General features: G+C 40.1%; 1 protein-coding gene across 1 annotated transcript in view; it reads left to right on the top strand.

Moving 5' to 3' along the window:
• Positions 1-24,337, top strand: part of GALNT17 (polypeptide N-acetylgalactosaminyltransferase 17) — a 431,961-nt gene that overhangs the window by 117,442 nt on the left and 290,182 nt on the right. The window contains exon 2 of the mRNA XM_075195011.1: positions 2,413-2,596. Coding sequence (XP_075051112.1) covers positions 2,413-2,596 — 184 coding nt within the window. The remainder of the gene's footprint in view (positions 1-2,412; positions 2,597-24,337) is intronic.

Raw genomic sequence — 24,337 nt, forward strand, 5'->3', positions numbered from 1 at the left:
ACAGTGAAGCATATATTTATTTATCATATTTACCTACTCTCCTGGAATGTCAGGGAAATTCCTGAATCCCACCCACTTCACTGTTGAAGTGGACAGAGACGGGGCTTGAGGATGTAGTTCAAAATATCATAGCGCCCTTCCATGGCAACACAATCGCATCACCACCATCACCACCATCACCACCCCTGCACGTGCTCCACACTTAAGATTACAGAATTTCAGGGAATCTCTCAGACTATCAGAAGAGCAGGCCTCCTACCCAGATCCCACCTCTGCCCACTTCAATATTGAAGTGGGCAGAGATAGGGCTTGATGACATGATTCACTTCATTGTAGTCCTGCCCGCTGATACATGACACAGTGTGGCACGGCAAGGGACAGGCCCACTGTGACGTGATCATACCACCACCATCCCCCCACATGTACCACCTGACTCCCCGCCGGCATCTCCTGAAGGGGAGGTTTTCAATGTTGGCAAGTATGACTTGAATTCACCAGCTAGTAAGAAATGCTGGAAACCCATCCTCATCCCAGTCTATTGCACTTTTATGAGATAGCACATTTCTAGGCACAATTGGCATTTGCCACAACTCAATGGCAAATGCAAAAAAAAGTCCTGATTTTCGTGCTCTCTCATGGTTAATATAAGACAAAAACTGAGCTAAACAGAGTAGTATCCTAATAAATAAATGTAAATGTTTAAATTAATGAAGAGTTGGTTCTAAAGTAATAGTAGGTTGGACTTTGATTAGGTGTTTTTTTTACTGTTTTCAACATGCATATTTAGTTTCTGAGAAGCCATAACTATAAGTACAGATTGATTATATAGGGGTGTTTCAAAAGACTGTGAAGTGGAATGTACTTGGTGGACTAGTAGGCAACACTTGCACAAATAGGAGAAGCAGTGCAGGCCCGTAGTTTTACAGCTTGTCAATGGGAATTATTGTCAATCGCCATTATTTGCATTTTTTTAAAACTGAAATTCACATGTCCCTTGCTGTTAGTTTCCATATAAGATCTGACTTTCAAAAGATTAAATAATAATATCAGGTATGATTTTTCCATTATCAGCAATAATATCACCAATTGTAGTTGATAATATACTTGACATCATTGTCAAGTACATTATCAACTGCAATACAGCTTAGTTTGTGAATGAATACTCAAAGTGGCTTAATTTTGGGAAAGTATGCAAATATTAATATGTATTTGGGAATAGCACATGATGCTATTTTACATAGGATTACATTGTATAAAATACAGAATTTGTATGCACTAGTTTTCTATCTACCTATTTCTTATTTATGGCCCCTAATATGTATAGTAGTTCATTTAGACTGTAAGCTCCAATACGACAGGGATTCATGTGAGTGATTAAATTGTCTCTGTAAAATAATATGGTGGGACTATGTAAATAAAGGATAATAATAATGTTATTACTTAATATTTGTGACTTAGCTATCATTTGTGGTTGAAACAAACATTGTTGGGGAGATTTAAGTGTGGTTTAAGCAAACTGCAGAATGTCATACCCTTTGATTTACAGTTTGTAAACAGTGTGATTTACTAAAGGCCAAAGAACATATCAAAGATCACAAATCTAATCTGCAAGGTCTCAAACCACAAGTCCTGACTTTCCACATGAAAGCATACCAAGCTTAGAAAAAAATAATAAAAAAAATAATTAAACCCCCGCCCTTATACCGGTAGTTTCCAATAGGCCAGCCTACTCGGCCTGGTCTTGTTCGGGCCCCTACACCAAGGGAGTAATGATGTGCCCCTCCTTATACCCTGGCTGTTGGGTATCAGAGTAATATTGTGAAAATATAGCACACGCGTCTGTCACTTCAAATGCCAGAATGCATTGACAACCATTGACTGTTCGTGCAAGATGGCACTTGCAGGACTACAAGAGCCAGCATGCACATTGGTGTCAGTGCAGTATGCGCTACAAGTATTGCCCCAGAGCCTAAGTAAGAATTATCCAGCAGAATCTAAAGAAAGAATAATTGTACCCCAATCCTAAAATGATATTGCCCTAAAGATATAAACATTACTGCCCTCAATCTTAAAGATATAAATATTATTGTCCTCGATCCTAAAGATATAAATGACATATTTTTTTGACAATTAGCATTAAAGTGGGCTTTAAGAATGTGCACGGAATGCTCTTGAATTCCCATGTGTATGAGCCAGAAAGTAAACATAGAAGATATTAGATATTACATAGAAAGATGTGTATTACATGTAGTGGTAGGCCATACTTGCTACCAAGTCACAATCTACAACAAAATCATTGCATTAATTACTTCATATTTTAACTAGCACATATATAAAGCAAGGGGGGAAATACATTTTAATCTTTTGTTTCACAGTCCATTTAGATTGACAACTTCTTCTTCCTGTTTTAAGGTTTATCCAAATCGCTTGGGCTTATTGAAGGATATGGTGGTCGGGGAAAAGGTGGACTTCCAGCTACACTTACTCCTGATGAAGAAGAAAAAGCCAAAGGACCACATGAAAAATATGGCTACAACTCCTACCTCAGTGAGAAGATATCACTGGATCGGGCTATACCAGACTATAGACCAACTAAGTGAGTAACAGTGACAGAACAAACACAAATGACACTGCGTAAGCAGATTAAACGTTAAAAAGTAGATTACCAAGAAGCTTAGCCAAACACTTTGGTGAAAAGTCAAAAGCTTGAAATTAGTGTAGGAGGTTATGCTAATTTGATAGGACTTGAAGTGATAATTTTACTCTTTTCACCACTTGCATTTCCATTTAATCCCGCAGACGTAGGCGTACAGTGATTTTTCAGAAAGTTTCCAAAAACAGAATGTATGAATGTGATAAATAAATAATTATATTTACACAAAAATGAGTGCACTGCAGGGGCTCATTTTTCCAGTTTGCAGTTTAGTCCCAATCTAGGCTTATGTTAAGTCTACAATAATTTGCTATTTGCACCTTTGTAATCAACAATTAAATTATTAATATTATTTGATTTATTTATTAGAAGTATTATTTGGTATTATATATGAATAAATACATAATTTTCATGCTTCAGTTCTCCAGTGGGACATGGAGAAGCAGATTTGACACATTTTTTTTGTTAAACCTAGAATATATGCTCTCCAAAACTGAAAGTTAATAATCACATACTATATCTTTCTGCTTGAGTAAAAGGTTTCACATTTGTTGTTTTATTAATCTAACTATTTAAGGTTAAATTTAATTAAATGATTAGTTAAATCAATCCACCGTATTTTTCTTATCCTTTAAAGATATTATATAATCATCCTGTCCACGCCTTGAGGATGGTGCCTTAAAATTGCATTTTATAATATTTTCTTTCTGTATGGCTTTCCCTCAGTTGCTGACAGTTCATTTGCAAAGAAAATAAATATGACTTCTGTAGTAGGATTGTTAATAGGATCGACAGGTATAAACATAACATTAATTTTAAAATATGAGTGAAAAGTTGTTTTCCAAAATAAAAAGAAAACATGAAATAAAAATGTAGTAAAGTTTTATTTTTGATATATTCCCATGGTAAAGGCTTAAGACAAAAAGTTATTCTTTGGTCGGCACTTGAGGCTACGTGAGCAGGAGACACAAAGATGGTGTGAAATCCCTGTTCACATCTTCAGCCTCAGTATCAATCGTTCATACCTTCATTCTGCTTTTCTGATTGTAATGAAAATTAAATGAGTAACAAAGATTGCCGTGAGGGTATCATAAACATTGGTGTGGGGGATGGGGGGCGTGGAGCGAAGGAAACCGGATTTTTTATTAAGAATGAGTTTTTACCTACCATGTATTAGCCTGGCATTAAAGGCAAGGATGTGCTATAAGCCTGTTAGTCTAGGGCAGCCTGAACCCTTTATCAGGCCCTTGCTCCATTATAGGCACAGAGCCACACCACATGTATAAATTAATACATATAACACAGCTCTGCTAAAAAAAACACAGCAGTGGTGACAGTGTATTCTGGCGCATGGAGGAGGGTAGAAAACGTTGCAACACACTGCAAAACAATGATTAATCTTATTATAAGGCACATGGACCCTTGCACCACCCTGACTACCCTTCTTCAGTTACAACCCCGCAGTAGGTGACCATGAAAGGAGGCCTAGAGGAGGCAAATATGGAGTAAACAATGGAAATGAACTGCTAGCATTTATGGGTAGTCAGAGATAGGAGTTAGTAAATAATAATTAGAAACATATGTCTGATTCTATATTTTAAAAAAATAATGACATGATTAATAATAATAAAAATAATAATATATAAAGCTGGAGGTGATTAATATTATTTATTTTAGTGAAGTGTATTTTTAATTTTTGTTATTATTATTTTATATAATTTATATATAATTACTACTAAAAATGTTTATATATAACTCATTAGTGCTTATGTGTAAGTAATTATTAGATGGTGAATTATGCTTGAAATAAACAGGGATTTACTCATATAGCATACAAATACAACACTCAAACGACCAGCAAAAAAAAGGAGACCTGAAATAAGCTTCATGTGAAGCATTGTCACCTCTCTTAAAATGCCACCAGAGAGAAGAGACTCATGTTGTGTTTTGGTCATGTGAGCCTTGTTTATGGAGCATAAACAAGTAACACACAAGAATGTATCCAGTGCTTACTCACAATGGGACAAATTAGTATATTATTAACAATATACCACTTAGGAAACCATAAAACACTACCATACAAAAAAGAAAAGTATGACTAAGAAATGAACCCCTAAATCCCAAAATTAAAATGCTCAGATCTAAACCTGAAGGTAGAGTTAACCTGACATTCTACTGCACCTCTGGTAAGTAAATATTACATCCCCACTCCATTACAGAGAGCTATATATATTTAGTGTTAAGATCTCATACACATGAGAAAGCTGAGACTGAGTTGTTGTGACATCCGTGGAACTGCCCCAGTATATAATACAACCAATCCATATAGTACATTTCTACAAATGTTTAATTAGAGAAGCAGTGCACTCCAAATATGCCATTTTGCTACAGATCAGTGAAAAAGAATATGGTCTATATATTTACTTAAGTATAATCTTTCCAGGTATTTGTTTAATATGTATGTACAATACATGGCCAAAAGTATGTGGACATTCGAACATCACATCTAAGTGTACTTGTTGAACATCTCATTCCAAAACCATGACATTAAAATCTCCCCTTTGCCATTATGACAGACTACTTTCTTCTGGGAAGGATTTGCGAACTGGGGCATGATTACGTTGAAACAGGAAAGGGCCTTCCCTAATCTGTTGCCATAAAGTTGGAAGTATACACTTCTCTAGAATGTCATGGTATGCTATAGCATTAAGATTTCCCTTCAATTGAACTAAGGATCTTAGGCCATAGAAAAGAACCACACATCATTATTCTATCTCCACCAAACTTTACAGGTGGCAGCAGTGTCGGACCTTGACATAAAGGGCCCGCTGGGGGATGCAATGATAGGGGTCCAACAGAGAAGGTGTGGCCAGTCACCTGAGTGTGTGACTAGTGGGCCAGCCCACAGAGGACATGACTAGTGCCATATTGTAACATATCATGTAGTATGTAGTAATATCTCTTCTCCTAAGAATAAGACCCTGTCATAACGCCACATGGAACAAGAAAGTCCCCTCTTGCAAGACTTTAATGTGTCACGGATAGCAGAAAACTGAGGCCTACTTACTGGTATTATCACTGCTAAACAAGGAGGCATGGATTCTAAACGTGCCTCTGGTCTTCGCCAGGAACCCCCGAAAGGGAGTTTGGAATTAGCTGCAGAAGACACGCAGCACTCGGCCCTCCTAGTTAGCAGTGAAGTAATAGGTGAATAAGCGTGATCAAGCAATCTGAGGTCAGGCCGTGCGAGCAGAATGGTACAATAGGGTCAAACAGGAGCGTTGTCAGGAAGCCGGAGGTCAAACCAGGATAGCTATCAATGCCAAAAGGAGATCCAAAAGTGAGGTCAGGAAAAGCCAAGTCTGGAACCGAGGATTCAGTCAGGATGCTTGGGAACAAATAGGAACACTGGAGTAAAGGGGACGGTGATACTCTGGCACCAGAATGGCGCCAGAGCCTCCATTAAATAGACAATACTGATCTCTCATTGGTGGCAGTGAATAGGACGGCAGAACAGCTGACCGCCGAACAACCTAGCATCGGGAATGCGCACCTACTGTGCATGCACCCGCTGGCTGTGGCCATGAAGAGAAGAAATGTCCCGTTGCTTGTCAACAGGATGCGACGGGGCCACAACAGAGGAAGGCGTCCGTCCCTGGCACTGGGCAAATGTGCAGGGACGGCGCCAGACATAATGCATTTGCAGATGCTATATCTCTATTGTGTGATGAAGGAAGAAGTTTTTCGACTGACCCTCTCTCTCTATTTACACTTACCTTTGATCATCCGGCACTGGACAAGCTGAGACTTCTGACCTTTTTTCTCCCCTTCTACAAATGTGCGCTGGTGCGTGATGAGTGGAGACATGATGAAATCACTAGAAGAGGACAGGAGGGGATATTTCAGATCGTTTCAATCTGCGGCGGCAAAACAGTAGGACGACTGGTTCAATGGAAGGGACCAGCGTGTCCATCAACCATAGTGTAGGAGGCGGGCCCATCTGGCATTGAGGTCCTCCAGGGATTTCCCTGGTGTGCAAGTCCGACCCACACTAATACATTTCTCCTACACACTGACACACACTAATGCAGGTCTCATACACACTGGCACACGCTAATGCAGGTCTCATACACACAGGTACACGCTAATGCTGGTCTCATACACACTAATGCAGGTCTCATACACACTGACACACTAATGCAGGTCTCATACACACTGGCACACGCTAATGCAGTTCTCATACACACTGGCACACGCTAATGCAGGTCTCATACACACTAATGCAGGTCTCATACACACTGGCAAACGCTAATGCAGGTCTCATACACACTGGCACACGCTAATGCAGGTCTCATACACACTAATGCAGGTCTCATACACATTGGCACACACTAATGCAGGTATCATACACTGACACACACTAATGCAGGTCTCATACACACTAATGCAGGTCTCATACACACTGGCACACACTAATGCAGGTCTCATACACTGACACACACTAATGCAGGTCTCATACACACTGATACACACTAATGCAGGTCTCATACACACTGGCACACACTAATGCAGGTCTCATACACACTAATGCATGTCTCATACACACTAATGCAGGTCTCATAAACACTAGCAAACACTAATGCAGGTCTCATACACACTAATGCAGGTCTCAAACACACTGGCACACGCTAATGCAGGTCTCATACACACTAATGCAGGTCTCATACACACTAATGCAGGTCTCATACACACTGGCACACCCTAATGCAGGTCTCATACACACTGGCACACCCTAATGCAGGTCTCATACACACTGGCACACGCTAATGCAGGTCTCATACACACTAATGCATGTCTCATACACACTGGCACATGCTAATGCAGGTCTCATACACACTGGCACACGCTAATGCAGGTCTCATACACACTAATGCAGGTCTCACATACACTGGCAAACACTAATGCAGGTCTCATACACACTGGCACACGCTAATGCAGGTCTCATACACACTAATGCAGGTCTCATACACACTAATGCAGGTCTCATACACACTGGCACACGCTAATGCAGGTCTCATACACACTAATGCAGGTCTCATACACACTAATGCAGATCTCATACACACTAATGCAGGTCTCATACACACTGGCACATGCTAATGCAGGTCTCATACACACTAATGCAGGTCTCATACACACTAATGCAGGTCTCATACACACTGGCACACGCTAATGCAGGTCTCATACACACTAATGCAGGTCTCATACACACTAATGCAGGTCTCATACACACTGGCACATGCTAATGCAGGTCTCATACACACTGGCACACGCTAATGCAGGTCTCATACACACTAATGCAGGTCTCATACACACTGGCACACACTAATGCAGGTCTCATACACTGACAAACACTAATGCAGGTCTCTTACACACTGATACACACTAATGCAGGTCTCATACACACTGGCACACACTAATGCAGGTCTCATACACACTAATGCAGGTCTCATACACACTGGCACACACTAATGCAGGTCTCACATACACTGGCAAACACTAATGCAGGTCTCATACACACTAATGCAGGTCTCATACACACTGGCACACGCTAATGCAGGTCTCATACACACTAATGCAGGTCTCATACACACTAATGCAGGTCTCATACACACTGGCACACGCTAATGCAGGTCTCATACACACTAATGCAGGTCTCATACACACTGGCACACACTAATGCAGGTCTCATACACTGACACACACTAATGCAGGTCTCATACACACTAATACACACTAATGCAGGTCTCATACACACTGGCACACACAAATGCAGGTCTCATACACACTGACACACTAATGCAGGTCTCATAAATACTGACACACACTAATGCAGGTCTCAAACACACTGACACACACTCTGATACACACACACAGTGACTCACATTCTCTCTCTCATACACACACTCCCATAAACTTGCCTCTAGTGCTGCCTCCATGGCAGTATGGATACTGGGCGTGTCTGTGCTCTGATTGGATTAGTGATTGTGTCAGACAATGAGAGCACAGCTGCTCTGATTGGCTGACACAGACACTCAGACATTCAGAGCACTGCAGTAAAAGTGAGGAATTCCTGCATGAGCAGGAAACTCCTCTGCTTTACCGACCAGCACACGCTGCTTCTACACTGCTCCATCTGGTGTTCACATTCTGGCCACATCCCCTAGTAAAAGGGGAGGGGCCATCTGGCAAATGGGGGCCCACCGGCGATCAACACGGGACCCTGCTGGGCTAGTCCGACACTGGGTGGCAGTACACATTCGGGTACAAAGCTTTCTCTTGGCATCTACCAAACCCAGATTCAGCCAGACTGCCAGATGGTGAAGCATGACGGAGGCATTTCAACTGCTTCAAAGAGTCCAACTGTGGTTTACCAGTTTCCAGTTGTCATTTGGCATTGTGCATTGTGATTCCCAACTAACAGTTCGTGTGCTGATGTTGCTTCCAGAGGCAGTTTGGAACTCAGTAATGAGCGTTGCAACCAAGGACAGATTATTTTTATGCACTATGCATTTCAGCAGTCAGCAGTCCTGGTCTGTGGGCTTGTGTGGCCTACCATTTTACAGCTTAAATGTTGTTGTTCCTAAAGAGGACAGCTCTAGCAGGGTAGAGGTTTGACAAACTGATTTGCTGGAAAGTTGAAAGTCACTGAACTGTTCAGTAATGTTCTACTATGGAGATTGCATGGCTGTATGCTTGGTTTTATGCACCTGTAAGCTGTGGCTGAAATGGCCAAACACACTAATCAGAAGGAGTCCACTTACTTTTGCCCATATATTTTATATATATATATATATATATATATATATATATATATATATATATATATTTTATATATATATATAAAATATATATATATATATATATATTCTACAATAGCCGATTGGTGGAGTTTTGGAAGAAATCCAATCCTGACAGAGGATACTCCCACTTTTCATCAACATCTACTACTGTTTACCTCACGGTACGCATATTATTACCTTTATTCATTTTGTCTATATGGTATTACACTATGAGGCGCCCTGCTTGTTCTCTATTACAGTAATCTCCTCTATCCGGACTGACCATCTGGTTCCAGGCTTTTGAGGCTGCCACTCACACAGGAGTCAAGTGTTTACTGTGGACTTTTTATATTTGGGACTTTTTTTATATGCATACTATTTAAGATATATATCTAAGTGCTGACGCTGTGGTTAGTAGCGCCATTGATATCTATTTGTGATTTTTAATATATATATATATATATATATATATATATATATATGTGTGTGTATATATATATCACGTAATCAGTCACTGTACACACACCCACACACGTCAGTTGTGTAGCAAAACATAACGGAATGGCACCCGCAGTAAGCGACCACATGACTAATCACAAGCTGAGCAGTGCCACAAGCTAAGCAGTGCCATCACAACCAGCGCCGACGATGTAAGCATGCATCGGACTCCACATACAAGCAGTCCGCATGCACCATTTTACTGATTTTGCCGCCAACCTGCTACGCTCGACAGGGCGATTCATGTAAACATGGAGCAAACATCAAACATCAAATGTTCAAAAGCTACCTTTAAAACTTGGAAAAGGTGCCGGTTAGTGGTGGGTTTCAAATGAATTAACAACCAATTCTCTGTCCTAATGACAGCTTTGAGTATACAAAAAGATATCAATATCAAGAGGCAGTTATCCAGTCAAACCCAGGTGTGCATGTGTGTATAAAATATTTCTTATTTTATGCTGATAATATCGAGATAATAATAATAATGAGTCATGTTATGCCACACTGTAGTGCCCCCATTTCAAATTAAGCCACAGTAATGCCACCAGTTCATGTTATGCCATAGTAATTCCCCTCTTCATCACACTCTGCCATGCTGCTGTTGCCCCTCAAAACACTCTGCCATGCTGCCTTTGCTCCGCCTTGCTTTCTTGTATATATATATATATATATATATATATATATATATATATATATATATATATATATATATATATACAAGTTAACCCGTGTATGATACTCGTGCATTCTAGTCAAATCAAGCTACTTAAGGTGTTAAAAAGGTTCTTGTCATGCATTTGGGCCACAGCCCAGGCCTCCTCAGGGGAAGAGCATTACTTCCCGACGCAAGCGCCCTTTTTTAACGTGGTTTTGTCCACATGTCACCACCTCATCATTTTTCTCCATCACCTCATCCTTCATCTTTATCGCCACATCTGTCCAGATGTCTATCCAGACACAGGGATCTCTCTCAGCGGTCCTGAGTATCACACTCCTCTCGCTCTGTCACCCCCGGCAACCACCAACCACTCCCCACTGTCACCCCTGGCAACCACCAACCACTCCCAACTGTCACTTCTCCTTCAAGAAATATATATATATATTTTTTAAATCTTTATAAACACTTTTAACAATTAACAAATTAAATTAGCAAATTAAAAACATCTTAGTATACCAAATTTCAGCCCTTTCTGAGTTTTTTCCCCCACACACACTAAGAGTTTAGTAGGTCAGTGTATAACTTTGCCCTGCAGGTGGCGCTGCAGCTTTTTTTTTTTTTCACACACAGACACACGCCACTAGGCTTTTATATAGTGTTGATATATATATATGTGTGTGTGTATATATATTTCAGGATCAAAATCAAAGAAAATCATGAGCACTTGAATTGGGTAGACCGCGCAACTAGTTAGGGCAGTTAGGGGCACCTTGATAAACTTCAAGGTCTTCATACTCTAACCTTCAAACGGGATGCACATTGCAAGTTATAATGAATAAATTTGACAATTCAATATGACTTCTATGAGACCAGGGGGAATATTTAACTGCGGGTTTGAAAAAGTAGAGATGTTGCCTATAGCAACCAATCAGATTCCAGTTATCATTTATTTAGTACATTCTACAAAATGATAGCTAGAATCTGAGAATCTGATTGGTTGCTATAGGCAACATCACGACTCTGCAGTTTAGTAAATATACCCCCAGATTTTCTACCAGCATTTGAACGTTAGGTGTTAGGCTGGAACAGGTACAACACAATTCTGCAGAGTGGTTTCCATTCATCAACCTTGATAGTCAGTTCACATTTTTTGACATTTGTAGCACACTGGTGCATAAAAATCCTTTACCTTATGTTTATGAAGTAAGCAGGAATCATGCAGCTCTTTCTTGCAGAGAAAGGAGGGAGATCATGTAGTGCAGAATGCACATTGCTCCTCATCTAAACTCAAATGCGCTGCTGGTGCTGCATGGCTTTCCTGTGTTGTGCAGAGAAAGGTTACTTGATGGTACAAGGTCACATGGTGCTTTGACAATGTGATGCAGAAGTCAGCAGCCTCTGTGCAAAAAATAAGATTAAGTTCATTCTTATTCACTGCTTTATGACATCCTGAGCTTCACCTGATGATCCAGCTCTTATTGAAGAAGATTAGCAGTTTAAGCACAGTGGGGTATAAAGATGAGGATAAGAGCTGGAGAAGACAAAGCAGAGACTCACACAAACCTAGGGCTGTCTTTTGCCCATCACCATTACACTTTGCCAGATATTAAAACTGATATTGCTATTAAAACCTTTTATTTACGACATCAGCATTTTGTTTTGGGATTAACAGACTAATCTGATATGTCGCAGAGATAACCAAATCTCCATTGTATATGTTCGGTGTTCAGTTAGAATTATTCAGTCCATCTGGTCAAAAATGGTTTTACCACAAGGTTCGCCTGTGCTGTTGGTTCAGTGCCTAAATTTATGAATTTGAGTGTTCAGTGTTAAAACTGTGGAGCTCACTCTTCTGTTGTGTGGTCTAGAAAGTATTTATTGCTATTTGTCGACAGAGAGCTTCATTGTTCAAGCCTTCCATTGTTTCCAGGAGGAAAGGCTATTGATACATTGGAGAGTAAAACAGAGGGCGAGAACCCGTATTTATAAAGCAGTACTTCCGGTGTTTATTATCTTTATTTTATTTTATTTTTTTGATGGTTATTTTAGTGGTTCTGCAGCACTTAGTGGGTCAGTAAGTAATATTTTTGGGGGGCTGTAGTTTACTCTTTTTTTATTATGAGGATGGGTGCTTGCATTTAAAAGGAAAAAAATAATAATAATAATAATAATAATAATAATGCATTTTCAATAAAGTATTTTTGTTATAGCAATCCAAATGAAAGATTTTGGGATTACATTTTATGATTACTAAAAAATATATTAAAACACAAATAATGAAACAGAAAATAACATTATCTTCTAGAATTCCTCAGGCCCCTGTAAATATTGAGATCCCGTAGCAGAAACACACAGGAACAGTCTAATGAAAAGATGTACAGTACATTTAAGTACACAGAATGAGTCTAAGGACTTTGGTAGTAGCAAGTCCAGTGATTAGCCAGAGATCCAGAGCGAGAAAAGGTAGCCATCCATGAGCCAGGGGTCAAAGCCAGAGAAGGTATTCTTCTGAGAGTTGATGGTCAAACAAAAAAAGGCAGCCAAGTGGCAATAGGAATTTGCTAATTAAAAGAGAGAAGTTCAATAACCGACAGTGTGTTGTTCCCAGGAAGCTGCTTATGTAGGAGGTTTAGGTTCTGGCAGCTAATTGCTAGCAGCAGGTCATTAGATCATTAGACCATTACCTGATGCATGTTTACACAGATGAGATGAAAAGGATACAGTAGGTTAATAATTGAGCATGTGGCTCACTGCACAGAGGCTGCACCGCTGCAACCCAGAGTTGGCAGTTTAAGTCTAGCAGTGGAGTCGGGTTGTAGACAGCAGTAGACGGCAGTAGAGCAGCCACAGAGAACAGAACCCACACTTTTCAGGAGACTTTAAATGTTTTAGAAATTTTGGTGAATGTTGCAAATTATACTTTAGATTGGGACCTTGGTTCCGAACAACAGAGAGAAGTATAATTTTGTTATTTCAAGGAAATACTTTTATCATGGGCCTTTGGCATCGAACCTAAGACACAGTGCTCTCCTTAGAGGATGCCTTTTTTAAGTCACCAGGTCTTCTGTATGACGACCCAGACCAGGTTACCAGGAGAGACCCAGTTGTGTTCTTTTCATCAGTTTGGAAAAATATTGCTCAGTTTGCTCAGAGTTTCAGCATTGGGAAACAGACTGTTATTGGAACAAACCAGCATTACAAAGCCAATTTAGATTAAAGTTGTCCGAACATATAAAATACTTTTTGATGCAGTACCACCTCTAGACACCCTAGAGAGCCTGATGCAGTTCACTAATCAGTGAATAAAGGAAAGCAAACAGGAACGAGAATTGTATGCTTCTGTCACACCTTCTCTTGTGGATGCTGACCTTCAAGTACTTATGCAAAATGGAGTCTTTAAGTTGTCTGTCATGGAAGGCTTATGTTTATAATATGGAAGTAAGGGTCACATTGCTTACTTTTGCCCTAAGAAGTCAGTAAATAAAAAAAATAATTATCTATTTATTGCCAGTAAATGTCTCTTTTAGCACCATGTCATTAATTTTTTTGCAGTTTATTGATAGTGGAGCTGTTGGAAGGTTTTTGGATGCTCAAGCTTTGAAAGCTTCCTCTCTCTATTATACTAGATTCTGGTTTAAATATTTGTGGACTAGATGGTAGTTCTATATCTGGGAGTCTAGTTCTAGCACCAGCATGCCCTGGCAGACATGGGTATGCTAGCTATTGTATTTCTACAAGGGCCAGCATATTTTTTTCATTATTTAACACTCTTACACCAACACCCACCACACACAAGTGTTGGGAGCAAACCAAGTGCTTTGAGCACAGAGCTGTTTTATTCCTGAGAAGGTCCAGCATTTTTGTTTGTGAGCCTAAATCCCCTAATGTATTCAGTGTGTATCACAATATGACAGGGGGAAAGCTGATGGGTAGTTCACAAATGCTTAGTTCAAATGAACTAATCTTCAAAGTAAACTAATTCATTTAGTTCACAGCTCTGGCAAAGATGAACTAATCTTTGCCAGAGCTGTGAACTAAACTAAAGGAACTAAAACAAGTGGGAGGAGTTAGAGATAAAGCAGAGCAGCTCCAGCAGCCTCACTCACTGTCTCATTCACACTGGCTCTTTTGTTTCTATTCAGCTCTCTCATTTAATACTCATGAGTCAGTACCTCTAAACTGCCAAAGGTGGCACTGCTGTGCTCAGACATTGTGTGAGACTCTGGAGCTGATCACTGACTATGAGTCATGAGTCATTCTCCTGGCTCAGGAGTTCATTAGTTCATCTAGTTCATTTGACTCTCTGACTCATTTCACTCATCTGAATCTTTTCACTCTCTGAATCTTTTCACTCTCTGAATCTTTTAAATCATTTAAATCATTTTGCTCATGAGTCACAGGATACATTCCCTTCCCTGTCAGCTCCAGACACACTGCACTGCTGAGTGCTGCATGTTATATATTGTAGTTCTGTTTACTGCACCATATATACAGGGGATATGTATTAAACCTTCAAGAGAGATACAGTGGAAACGTTGCCCATAGCAACTAATCATTTTCTGCCATTTTATAGACTCTGCTAGATAAATGACAGAAGCTGATTAGTCATAATTGCCAACATTATGTTGGTTAAGTCTGGGAGTTCCTGGAGCGGGGTATGGGTGTAGGGGGCTGGGGTTCATGAATTGCACCATTTTGGCCCCGCCCCCAATGACGTGATGCCTATTTTGGGTCTTTTTACAGCTGTTAAAAATTCCCCTCTAAGGTTTGATACATCTCCCCTATATCCTGATTGCACTGATCTCAATTTTAAAAGCAAAAAAGGGAGAATTTATAATACTCTGAATTTGGGTCTTTCATTTGCATATTATGGAAATTAAAAATAATAATGAAAATGTAATTAACTTTGCAGAGCTCAGCATGTCACTACTAGTTTTTGTATAAGTGATTGCCCTTTTTAAAAATATTTAAAATGATCTGACATATTAAACTTATCTGATCATTTTAACAAGACTATAACTCATCTAATGAGGTAGTAGTATATATGCCTACAGTATGTGAAATAAACTAATTCTATGTCTCCAATCACTTCTCTCAGTAGTGTTCCAGAGCCAGTGATCTAACTGAACTAACTGAGCTAAATGAACTAAATGAACTACTGAGTGAAATGAGTGAAATGAACTAATCTTTTGTGTGAACTAGATCAGAATGAACTAATCTTCAAAATGAACTAGATTTCCCATCACTAGGGGAAGCATGCTGCATGTTTGTCTGTTATAGTGTGACCAGCCCAGCCTTTCATAGTTTGGTACTAAATGCAACTTTTGCTGGAGAACCTAACTCCTTTTGCCTCCCTGCAATTTCAAAAACCAACCGAGACCATGAGCGTGTTTGGATCACTTTAAGGAGGACATGCCATTTTTTAAAACATATATATTTTATTATTTTTTTTAAAACTTTTTAATTGTCATTCAACATCATCTTCATAGTGCATTTTAAGGTGCACTCCCACTTCTCTTGGAACTACCACTGAATTTGTGCTGTGCTTTCTGGGTCTGTGAATCTACTAGAAAATGTTCATAATGAAATCTTGAAATCTCCTCCTCCACTCTCTCTTCCACCCCTCCCACTCTTCTGTCCTCTTCCCCCAACCACCTTCCCCTCCACTCCTTCCGTCCCACCACCGGCGAGGAAGTCCACTCTCTCATTTTATCCTCCCCCCCACTACCTGCCCCCTGGATCCCATCCCCTCCCACCTTCTTCGCTCCCTTTCCCCCACCACCTGCTCCCACCTCGCTCACCTCTTTAATCTCTCCCTCTCCACTGGCATCTTCCCCTCCTCCTTCAAACATGCTCTCGTATCCCCCATTCTTAAGAAACCTAATCTTGACCCCACTTCTCTCTCGAACTATCGCCCCATATCTCTTCTCCCTTTTGCCTCCAAAATTCTCGAGAGGCTCGTCTGCAGCCGTCTCACCTCCTACCTTTCTGAATACTCCCTCCTTGATCCTCTCCAGTCTGGTTTCCGCCCCCTCCACTCCACTGAAACTGCCCTGGCTAAAGTCACCAATGACATCCTCTCTGCAAAAGCCAGGGGCCACTTCTCCCTTCTCATCCTCCTTGACCTCTCTGCAGCTTTTGACACCGTTGACCACCCCCTCCTCCTTCACACCCTCCAGTCTTTCGGCCTCTCCGGCCCAGTCCTGTCCTGGTTCACCTCTTACCTTACTCACCGTTCCTTCTCTGTCACCACCTCTGGGTCTCTCTCCCCCCCATCCACCCTTCCAGTCGGGGTCCCTCAGGGCTCTGTTCTGGGATCCTTACTCTTCTCTCTATACACCTCCTCCCTGGGTGAACTCATCAGCTCCTTCGGCTTCAGCTACCACCTTTATGCTGACGACACTCAACTATACCTCTCCTCTCCTGATCTCTCTCCCTCCCTCCTCTCTAGGGTGTCCGCCTGCCTCTCTGCCATCTCCTCCTGGATGTCCTCTCGATTCCTCAAACTTAACCTTGCCAAAACTGAGCTCATAGTTTTTCCTCCCTCTGATACCCCATCCCCTTCTGACCTCTCCATCACTGTCGACAACACCTCTATCTCCCCTGTCCCCCAACTTCGCTGCCTTGGTGTCATCCTCGACTCCTCTCTCTCCTTTGGCCCCCACATCCTCTCTCTTGCTAAATCCTGCCGCTTCCAGCTGCGCAACATCGCTCGCATCCGGCCCTTCCTCTCCCAAGATGCCACCAAATGCCTTATCCACTCTCTGATCATCTCCTGCCTGGACTACTGCAACCTCCTCCTCACTGGCCTCCCCCACTCTCATCTCGATCCCCTTCGATCCGTCCTTAACGCTGCAGCTAGGCTTATTTTCCTCTCTCGCCGCTCCTCTTTTGTCTCCCCCCTCTACCTAGCCCTTCACTGGCTCCCATTCCCCTTCAGAATCCTCTTTAAGCTCCTCACACTCACCTACAAGGCCCTCGCCAACTCCACTGCGCCATACATCTCCACCCTCCTCTCTATTCATGCTCCATCCCGCCCTCTCCATTCTGCCTCTGACCGTCGCCTCTCTTCCCCCCTTATAACCTCCTCCCACGCACGTATCCAAGACTTCGCCCGCGCTGCCCCCCTCCACTGGAACAAGCTCCCTTCCTCCATCAGAACTTCCCCTAATCTGTCCAGCTTCAAACGGGCCCTAAAAACCCACCTTTTTCTTAAAGCCTTTCTGTCTCCCACTTAACTTCCTACCTTATCTTCTGCCTCTGTCCCCCTACTCTCCCTCTCTCCCCTGCGTCTCTCTGTCTGTCCACCCCTCCCCTTAGATTGTACGCTCCTCTGAGCAGGGCCATCTCTCCTCCTGTTTCCACCACTTCTAACTCTGCTCTCCAGCTACTTAGCCCTCCTCCTCGAGGTTCCTCCACCCCACGTCCAGTCTCGCTCCCTTCTCCCCCCTGGGGGTCTCCCTGTCTTCCGCGCCCTCCTTCTTGGGCCCCGTCGTTTGCGGATCCTCCCTCCCCCTTCCCCGCCCTCTCTAGCTGTGCATTGAGCATACTGAGTTGCTGTGTTTACTGTACTGTGCTGTCTCCCATTTTGTTGTGATTTTGTTTGTCTCTGTGCGGCGCTGCGGATGCCTTGTGGCGCCTTATAAATAAATATTAATAATAATAATAATAATGGAAAGAGTGAAATGTAACTTCAAAGTCTACCTACTAATACATCATCAGGAGCTCCCATGCCCCAATAGATTACCAGGTGAAAGTATATAATTGCTATATTTCCATATCTGTACAATACTGTATAAATACTTCTCACATCCTGAGGGTCAAGTAGAGGGCCATTTCACAATTTGCTTTTATGTTAGTTGATACAGACATGGCATCTGAACAACACAAAACAGCAGAGAACTGTTACTAGAGGTGAAAAAAATAGTATATTTCCAATCAAGATTTACCCTGCTTAAAATGTACCTACAATACATTTCAGTATAGTAGTAAGTAAAAATATCTTCAGTAAGGTTTCCTTTACATATGCTTCAATATATCAAAATATCTGCCCTCTATTCTATGTGACAACACTTCATGGGGGTGTCAGACTGGTTCTGGTTCAGTCTGCACCATTAATAGGGCAGACCCAATTAGCCATGAGGCATTTCTGATCAAAATACCTGCATTTACAGTACAGAAATCTTCACTCATTTTTGCTTGCGTCTCAGTAAACATCCCATGGAGACACTTGATTGAATCAGCTTCACAGAGTGTATCTGCTGTAGTGTGTCAGGAACCTAGCATTTACAGTGCTTTGGTGCAATTAACTTAGGATTTGGGATTTATAGTTGCATGCTGAAATAAACTTGAGTGATCAATAAATTCCACTAAAAACAACATAGTCATCTCCCGCTGACAGAAATTTCTAGTTTATCATTGATCCTATTTTCTAAAATATAGCTAATTCATTTAAACTGAAGGACACAGCAAGGCTGTGAAAAGAAACTTCTTATTTCTTTAGTCTCTTAACTATTTTTTTTTTAATCTGTTTAACACAATATTTCCCAAACCAGTTTTACTAATTCCAACCCCTTCAATATAATAGTATTTTTGCTACATTTAGTACATTCCTGAGATTTACATATAACATTAAAACCCCTTCAATACCAATACAGTCAATATTTTTAATGGCGCTTGTTAATACTATATATTAAATTCTAAAATTTCTTCTTACAATGAACCATAAAGTAACACATTTAAAGGGGTGGTATCATCTGCATATTACTTAATTTGAGTGTGAAATGTTTTAAAAAATAAAATGTAATTAAACAGTGCTATTAATTTAAAATAAAAAGAGATCATGTTGATCATATTTGTGGTTTTGATCTTAATCATTACTAGACTTCAGGTATGGTGTATTGAATGACTGCACTATGGTTAGATTTGCATTCTATAAATTTAAAATATTTTATAAATATGAATAAAAATGATTCATCAAGCAACAAAATAAAACATTTTCCTAAAAGCAGTGGTCAAAGTGGTAATTTAGAAGTGGTGGTATGGAAATGTTAAACAAATGATGGGGACCTGTCAGAAGCTTTAAAGATTTTGATAGTGTTTTATTATTTTTAGATGTTTTTTGTAACACTATATAGTATAGTATAAAATATATTAAATGATACAAGACTTGTCCCCCACCTCTCCTGTGTCTAATTACCTCTTCCCTATGTCTCTCTACCACTCTCTCATGTATCCTATGGGAACTCGCATTTACCCTCATATACATTATATTTCCTTTCAACTTTCCATAATGTCTGCTCTGTGTTTTTTTCACCCCTCCCTTATCTGTCCACTCTCTCCATGTGCCTCTATCTTCATTCCAGGTGTCCCTCTTCTTTGTGTTTCTCTCCATGCTTCTCTCACCCCCTCTATCCCTAACCAACTGCTCCTCAAGATGGAGTTTGTCACTGTCTCACTGAACCTTTTAAATTCCCTGGTTAACTAACCTCCTTGAACTAATTGCAATACGGACATTTACTAATACTGATCTGAACAGAAAAAAGAAAGCTTAAGGCACTAATTAATAGCCAATGATCCAGTTGTAAACAAATTAGGATTTAGCAGCCACAATGAGTGATTCCTTGCAAATCCTTCCAAAAAATAAGATAGTACCATATACTCAGTATAGCAACACTAGTTCAATATTCAGGGCTCAGTAGCTATTATTCTGAAACCCCACACGTTTCAAAGTCTGACTGTTATATCCCGTAACATTCCCATTAGCCTATAACACAATTGGTCTGATTCATTAAGCAAAATAAAATGAGTAACTTTGCCCCTTGGCAAAACCATATTGCTTTTTATGGGGGGGCTGAATTTAAAATATGATGGCAGATTTATAGTTGGGGTAGAGCATGTCCTAGATCACCTTTGCATTTCAGGGTAAAAATAAAGCTATCAAGTATTTGTGAGCTACATGAAAAAACTGCCAGTATTTACCTTACATACAAAATAATAAACTAATTTGCATTGTAACATGGTTTTGTCCAGCAGAAAACTTACCCCTTTTTTTACTTACTTTCCTTAATGAACCAGGCCCAATATGTATATTTTCAAAAAGTATTCGATTCGGTCCATTCATTGTGTTGAAATACTACATTTAATAATCCATCTAAAATCAAGGTAATCTTTAAATGCATTTAAGTCAAACAATCACAATATGTCACTATCTCATCTAAAATATAGCGAGAGTACTTGGCCAAATTTCTCAATATTTAATATTGGATATTCATTGCACTAAAAATCAAGTCAAAGCATAAACTTATAAATGTATTTTGCAGAATAGTAAAGTAGAAGACAGCATTAACTGTAATTTATGCGTACAAACCTCTATGTGTACCAGTATGTTACACCATTGTTAACCTTTAATAAATTCACACATTGCAACAAAATATTGCACATGAATCCATTAAATAGTATCAAAACATTTCAGTTGCAGTATTTAGTATTCTAAAAGTAGTAAAATAGGTTTTCATTCATGAAAATACTAGCCCAATAGTGATGCAGAAAAGTTCCATCCATAAAAACAGTTAATCATACAGTTATGCTAAAGTGACAATAGCAAGTAAAAAGAGCACAGGTACTTGCATTAACTGACAGTTTGATATAAATAATGATGAATGATGATAGCAGATCTGCATTCTGTGGGGATGTTCTGTGTCACAGGCTATAAACATGCAAGAGAGCATAGGTACAGCTGCTGCCAGATAGACAGATAAATATCCTGTATATCGAGACAAGAGTATTTGGCTCCTATACCGATATCTGTGCAAACATTCTTATATCTCCACCAGGTATTATTATGGACTGACTGTCCACTGTTTCAAAGTGAATCACCAATGTATCAATCTTTAGCAGAGTTCTTGCCAGAGATAATGATATTTTCTCCAGTTGTCCACTGTCAACAAAAAGTGGGAAGGAGAGATGGTATGCCATACCAACACCCCGGGGCCCACTTTAACCACTGACTATAAGTCATTGTGTGAGTGTTTTCTACAGTTTCTCGACTTTGTTTCAAAGTGATTCATTAACTGGTTTGTGGAATCTGTTCTAAAGTTTGAAAAACTTTAGCTAAGTTTGAGCAAGGTGAACAGGTTTGAACATGTTGGAGCATGTTCAAGAGCTGCATTGTATACATTTTAACAGTTTTTCACACAAACTGTGAACTTTAAACTTCAAACACAAACACTGGAATGTTTGATGCTAAAATTGAAAAATATTAACTTTTATTTTAACATTTTTTGTTTTAAATATGAGCTCCAAACTCAGTATTTGAATTGATGATTAATTTGACTGTGTGTCTTTCCAAAATATTATAGATGTAAGCCTAGAAATGCTTAGAACTGTATACCCTGAAGCATAAGCCCGTGCTTCTATTAGAAGGGAAGTGCCGACGTTTATAAAAAAAATCCTTTTAACTACTGCAAAAATTATAGCAATAGAGAGCATTGGGACTTTAAGCTTCCTCCTGCTTGGCTGAATGTTGCATGCCAGCCATGACTTTCATCAAGTTTCCTCTGCGCTGGACCATGTTGGATCAATTTCATTTTGTGGAGCGAGATTATTGTAATAAGGTAAAAGCATACTTGCCAACTCCCGGGAGGGGGGGCGTGACTGGAGGGCGGGAGGGGGCGGGGTGAGGTCAATCGCGTCATTTTGTCCCCGCCCCTGCAGAAACGTAATTTGCATCGCAGGGGCGGGGCCAAAATGACGCGATTGACCTCGCCCCACCCCCTCCCGCGCTCTTAAATAGCGTGATTCACCGAGAATCGCGTCAAATGATGCGATTCTCGGTGATATCCGGGATCCAAGAGAAATGCCAGCTCGCTGGGGAGCCCGGGAGATTGACCCGAATTTCGTGAGTCTCACGGACTTTCCGGGAGAGTTGGCAAGTATGGGTAAAAGCGTGGGCAGGGCGCATTTTCAGGGTCGTTCCTTGTCATGCATGGCCTTTCTCAAAAAATTGCTAAATTTTGTACCAGGTCAGAACCTGCACTTGCCTGATGCCTTTTGGTGGATTGCATTTGCAAGTGCCGTTTGAGTAGTATAATACACAACACACTCAAAAATGATCACATTATTACAAGACCATGGTATGTTGCAGTGCATATCATGTGTAACAGACGTTCCACTTCTTGCTCTGTTCCTATTAGTTAAAAACTTTATTGTTAAAAGCTTATTCCACAATGAAATGCATTTATTAGAAGTTCCTTGCACCTCCTTTTTTCTTTTTCTTATGTGCTTTATCTGAGTGGTAAATATGGTGTGATTTACAGGCCTTTATATACCTGTAGTATAAGTACTACATTTATATATAGAGAGCTTGTAGTAACTTTACTCTAACTCTTTTTTTTAGCTTTTTAAAGCAAAGTTTGACAGTTTATTTCCACCTATATGTCACTATAAAAAAACAAACACATCCTATAGCCAACGGGGGTCATAATTAATTAGTTGCTCTAGCCAGCAGCAAAAATAATATACTTCCTTTTCCTACACAAAACAAATTATTTATTTTAATTTATTCTAAGGTAGGCCAAGCAAATTAAATATTAAGTACAAGATAAGAGGCTATTTATGTATACAATAATGTTAAGATAATGTACCACTTAATCAGTTGAGTGTGCCCAGTTGTAGATTCACCATTACCCACAGCATGAGATCAATTAAAAATAACTAGTGAGATTGATCAAAACATCAAATAGCAAGGGAAGACATGCCCGTTCAAACACGCAGTGAAATAATTGATCATGCCTCTGTGTTCTCTTATGTTCTTGATTCCACCAATTTGTATTACAGTCTGAGTTTATCTTTTATTGCTGAAACATTCAAGTGCTAAATAAATAATTGCAATTTATATTAAATAAAAATAATAGTGGGGTTGCACTATATTTTTTTTTATCCCTTACCAAATGTGTAATTTATTTATAGCACGCTGCAAGTGTGTTGTCTGATATAGGAGAAGTATTCCCCTCTTTATATACTCCAATGCACTATTGTAAAGCACATATAATCAAACTAATCTTAAGAAAAACTGGTACAGTTATTGAAAAAGGCTTAGCAGAATTAAGTCATCTTAAAAATGAACAAGTATAAGTATCAAAATAAATAAGAACTAACAACCAATGAAAAATGGAGTGTGAGGTGGTGATGGGAGAGGATGAGAGATGAAGGGTTGGTGAGTAGAGGAGTATTTTTTGACTAGGTTGGAGATGTAGGTGGGAGGAGGCATAATAGAGGGCTTTATAGGTAAGGGTAAGCAACTTGACTTGTACTATGGAGGAAATGGGGAGCCATACGAAGAGCTTTGCAAAGAAGCACAGTGGAACCGGAAGGGGGGAGAGGGTACATTCAGGAAAGATTGCAGGGGGGCAGATATTTGAAACATAGGCCAGAGAAAGATTGTGGATGATGGTCTTGGTGGCATCCAGGAAGAGAAAAGGGTGAATTTGGCAATGTTGTGAACGTGGAGGCGACAGGAGTGAGCAAGGGACTGGATATAGGGAGTGAAACTAAGGGTAGAGTCAATGATGATCCTCAGGCAGCTCACAGGGGTAACAAAGGAGAAGGTGACACCATCAATCTTAAGTTAGATAGGAGGAAAGGATTCGTCTTTCAGCCACCCAGTTGCTGAAAGACGAATCCTAT

Source organism: Mixophyes fleayi, chromosome 2 (assembly GCF_038048845.1).
Source record: "Mixophyes fleayi isolate aMixFle1 chromosome 2, aMixFle1.hap1, whole genome shotgun sequence".
Lineage (NCBI taxonomy): Eukaryota > Metazoa > Chordata > Amphibia > Anura > Limnodynastidae > Mixophyes > Mixophyes fleayi.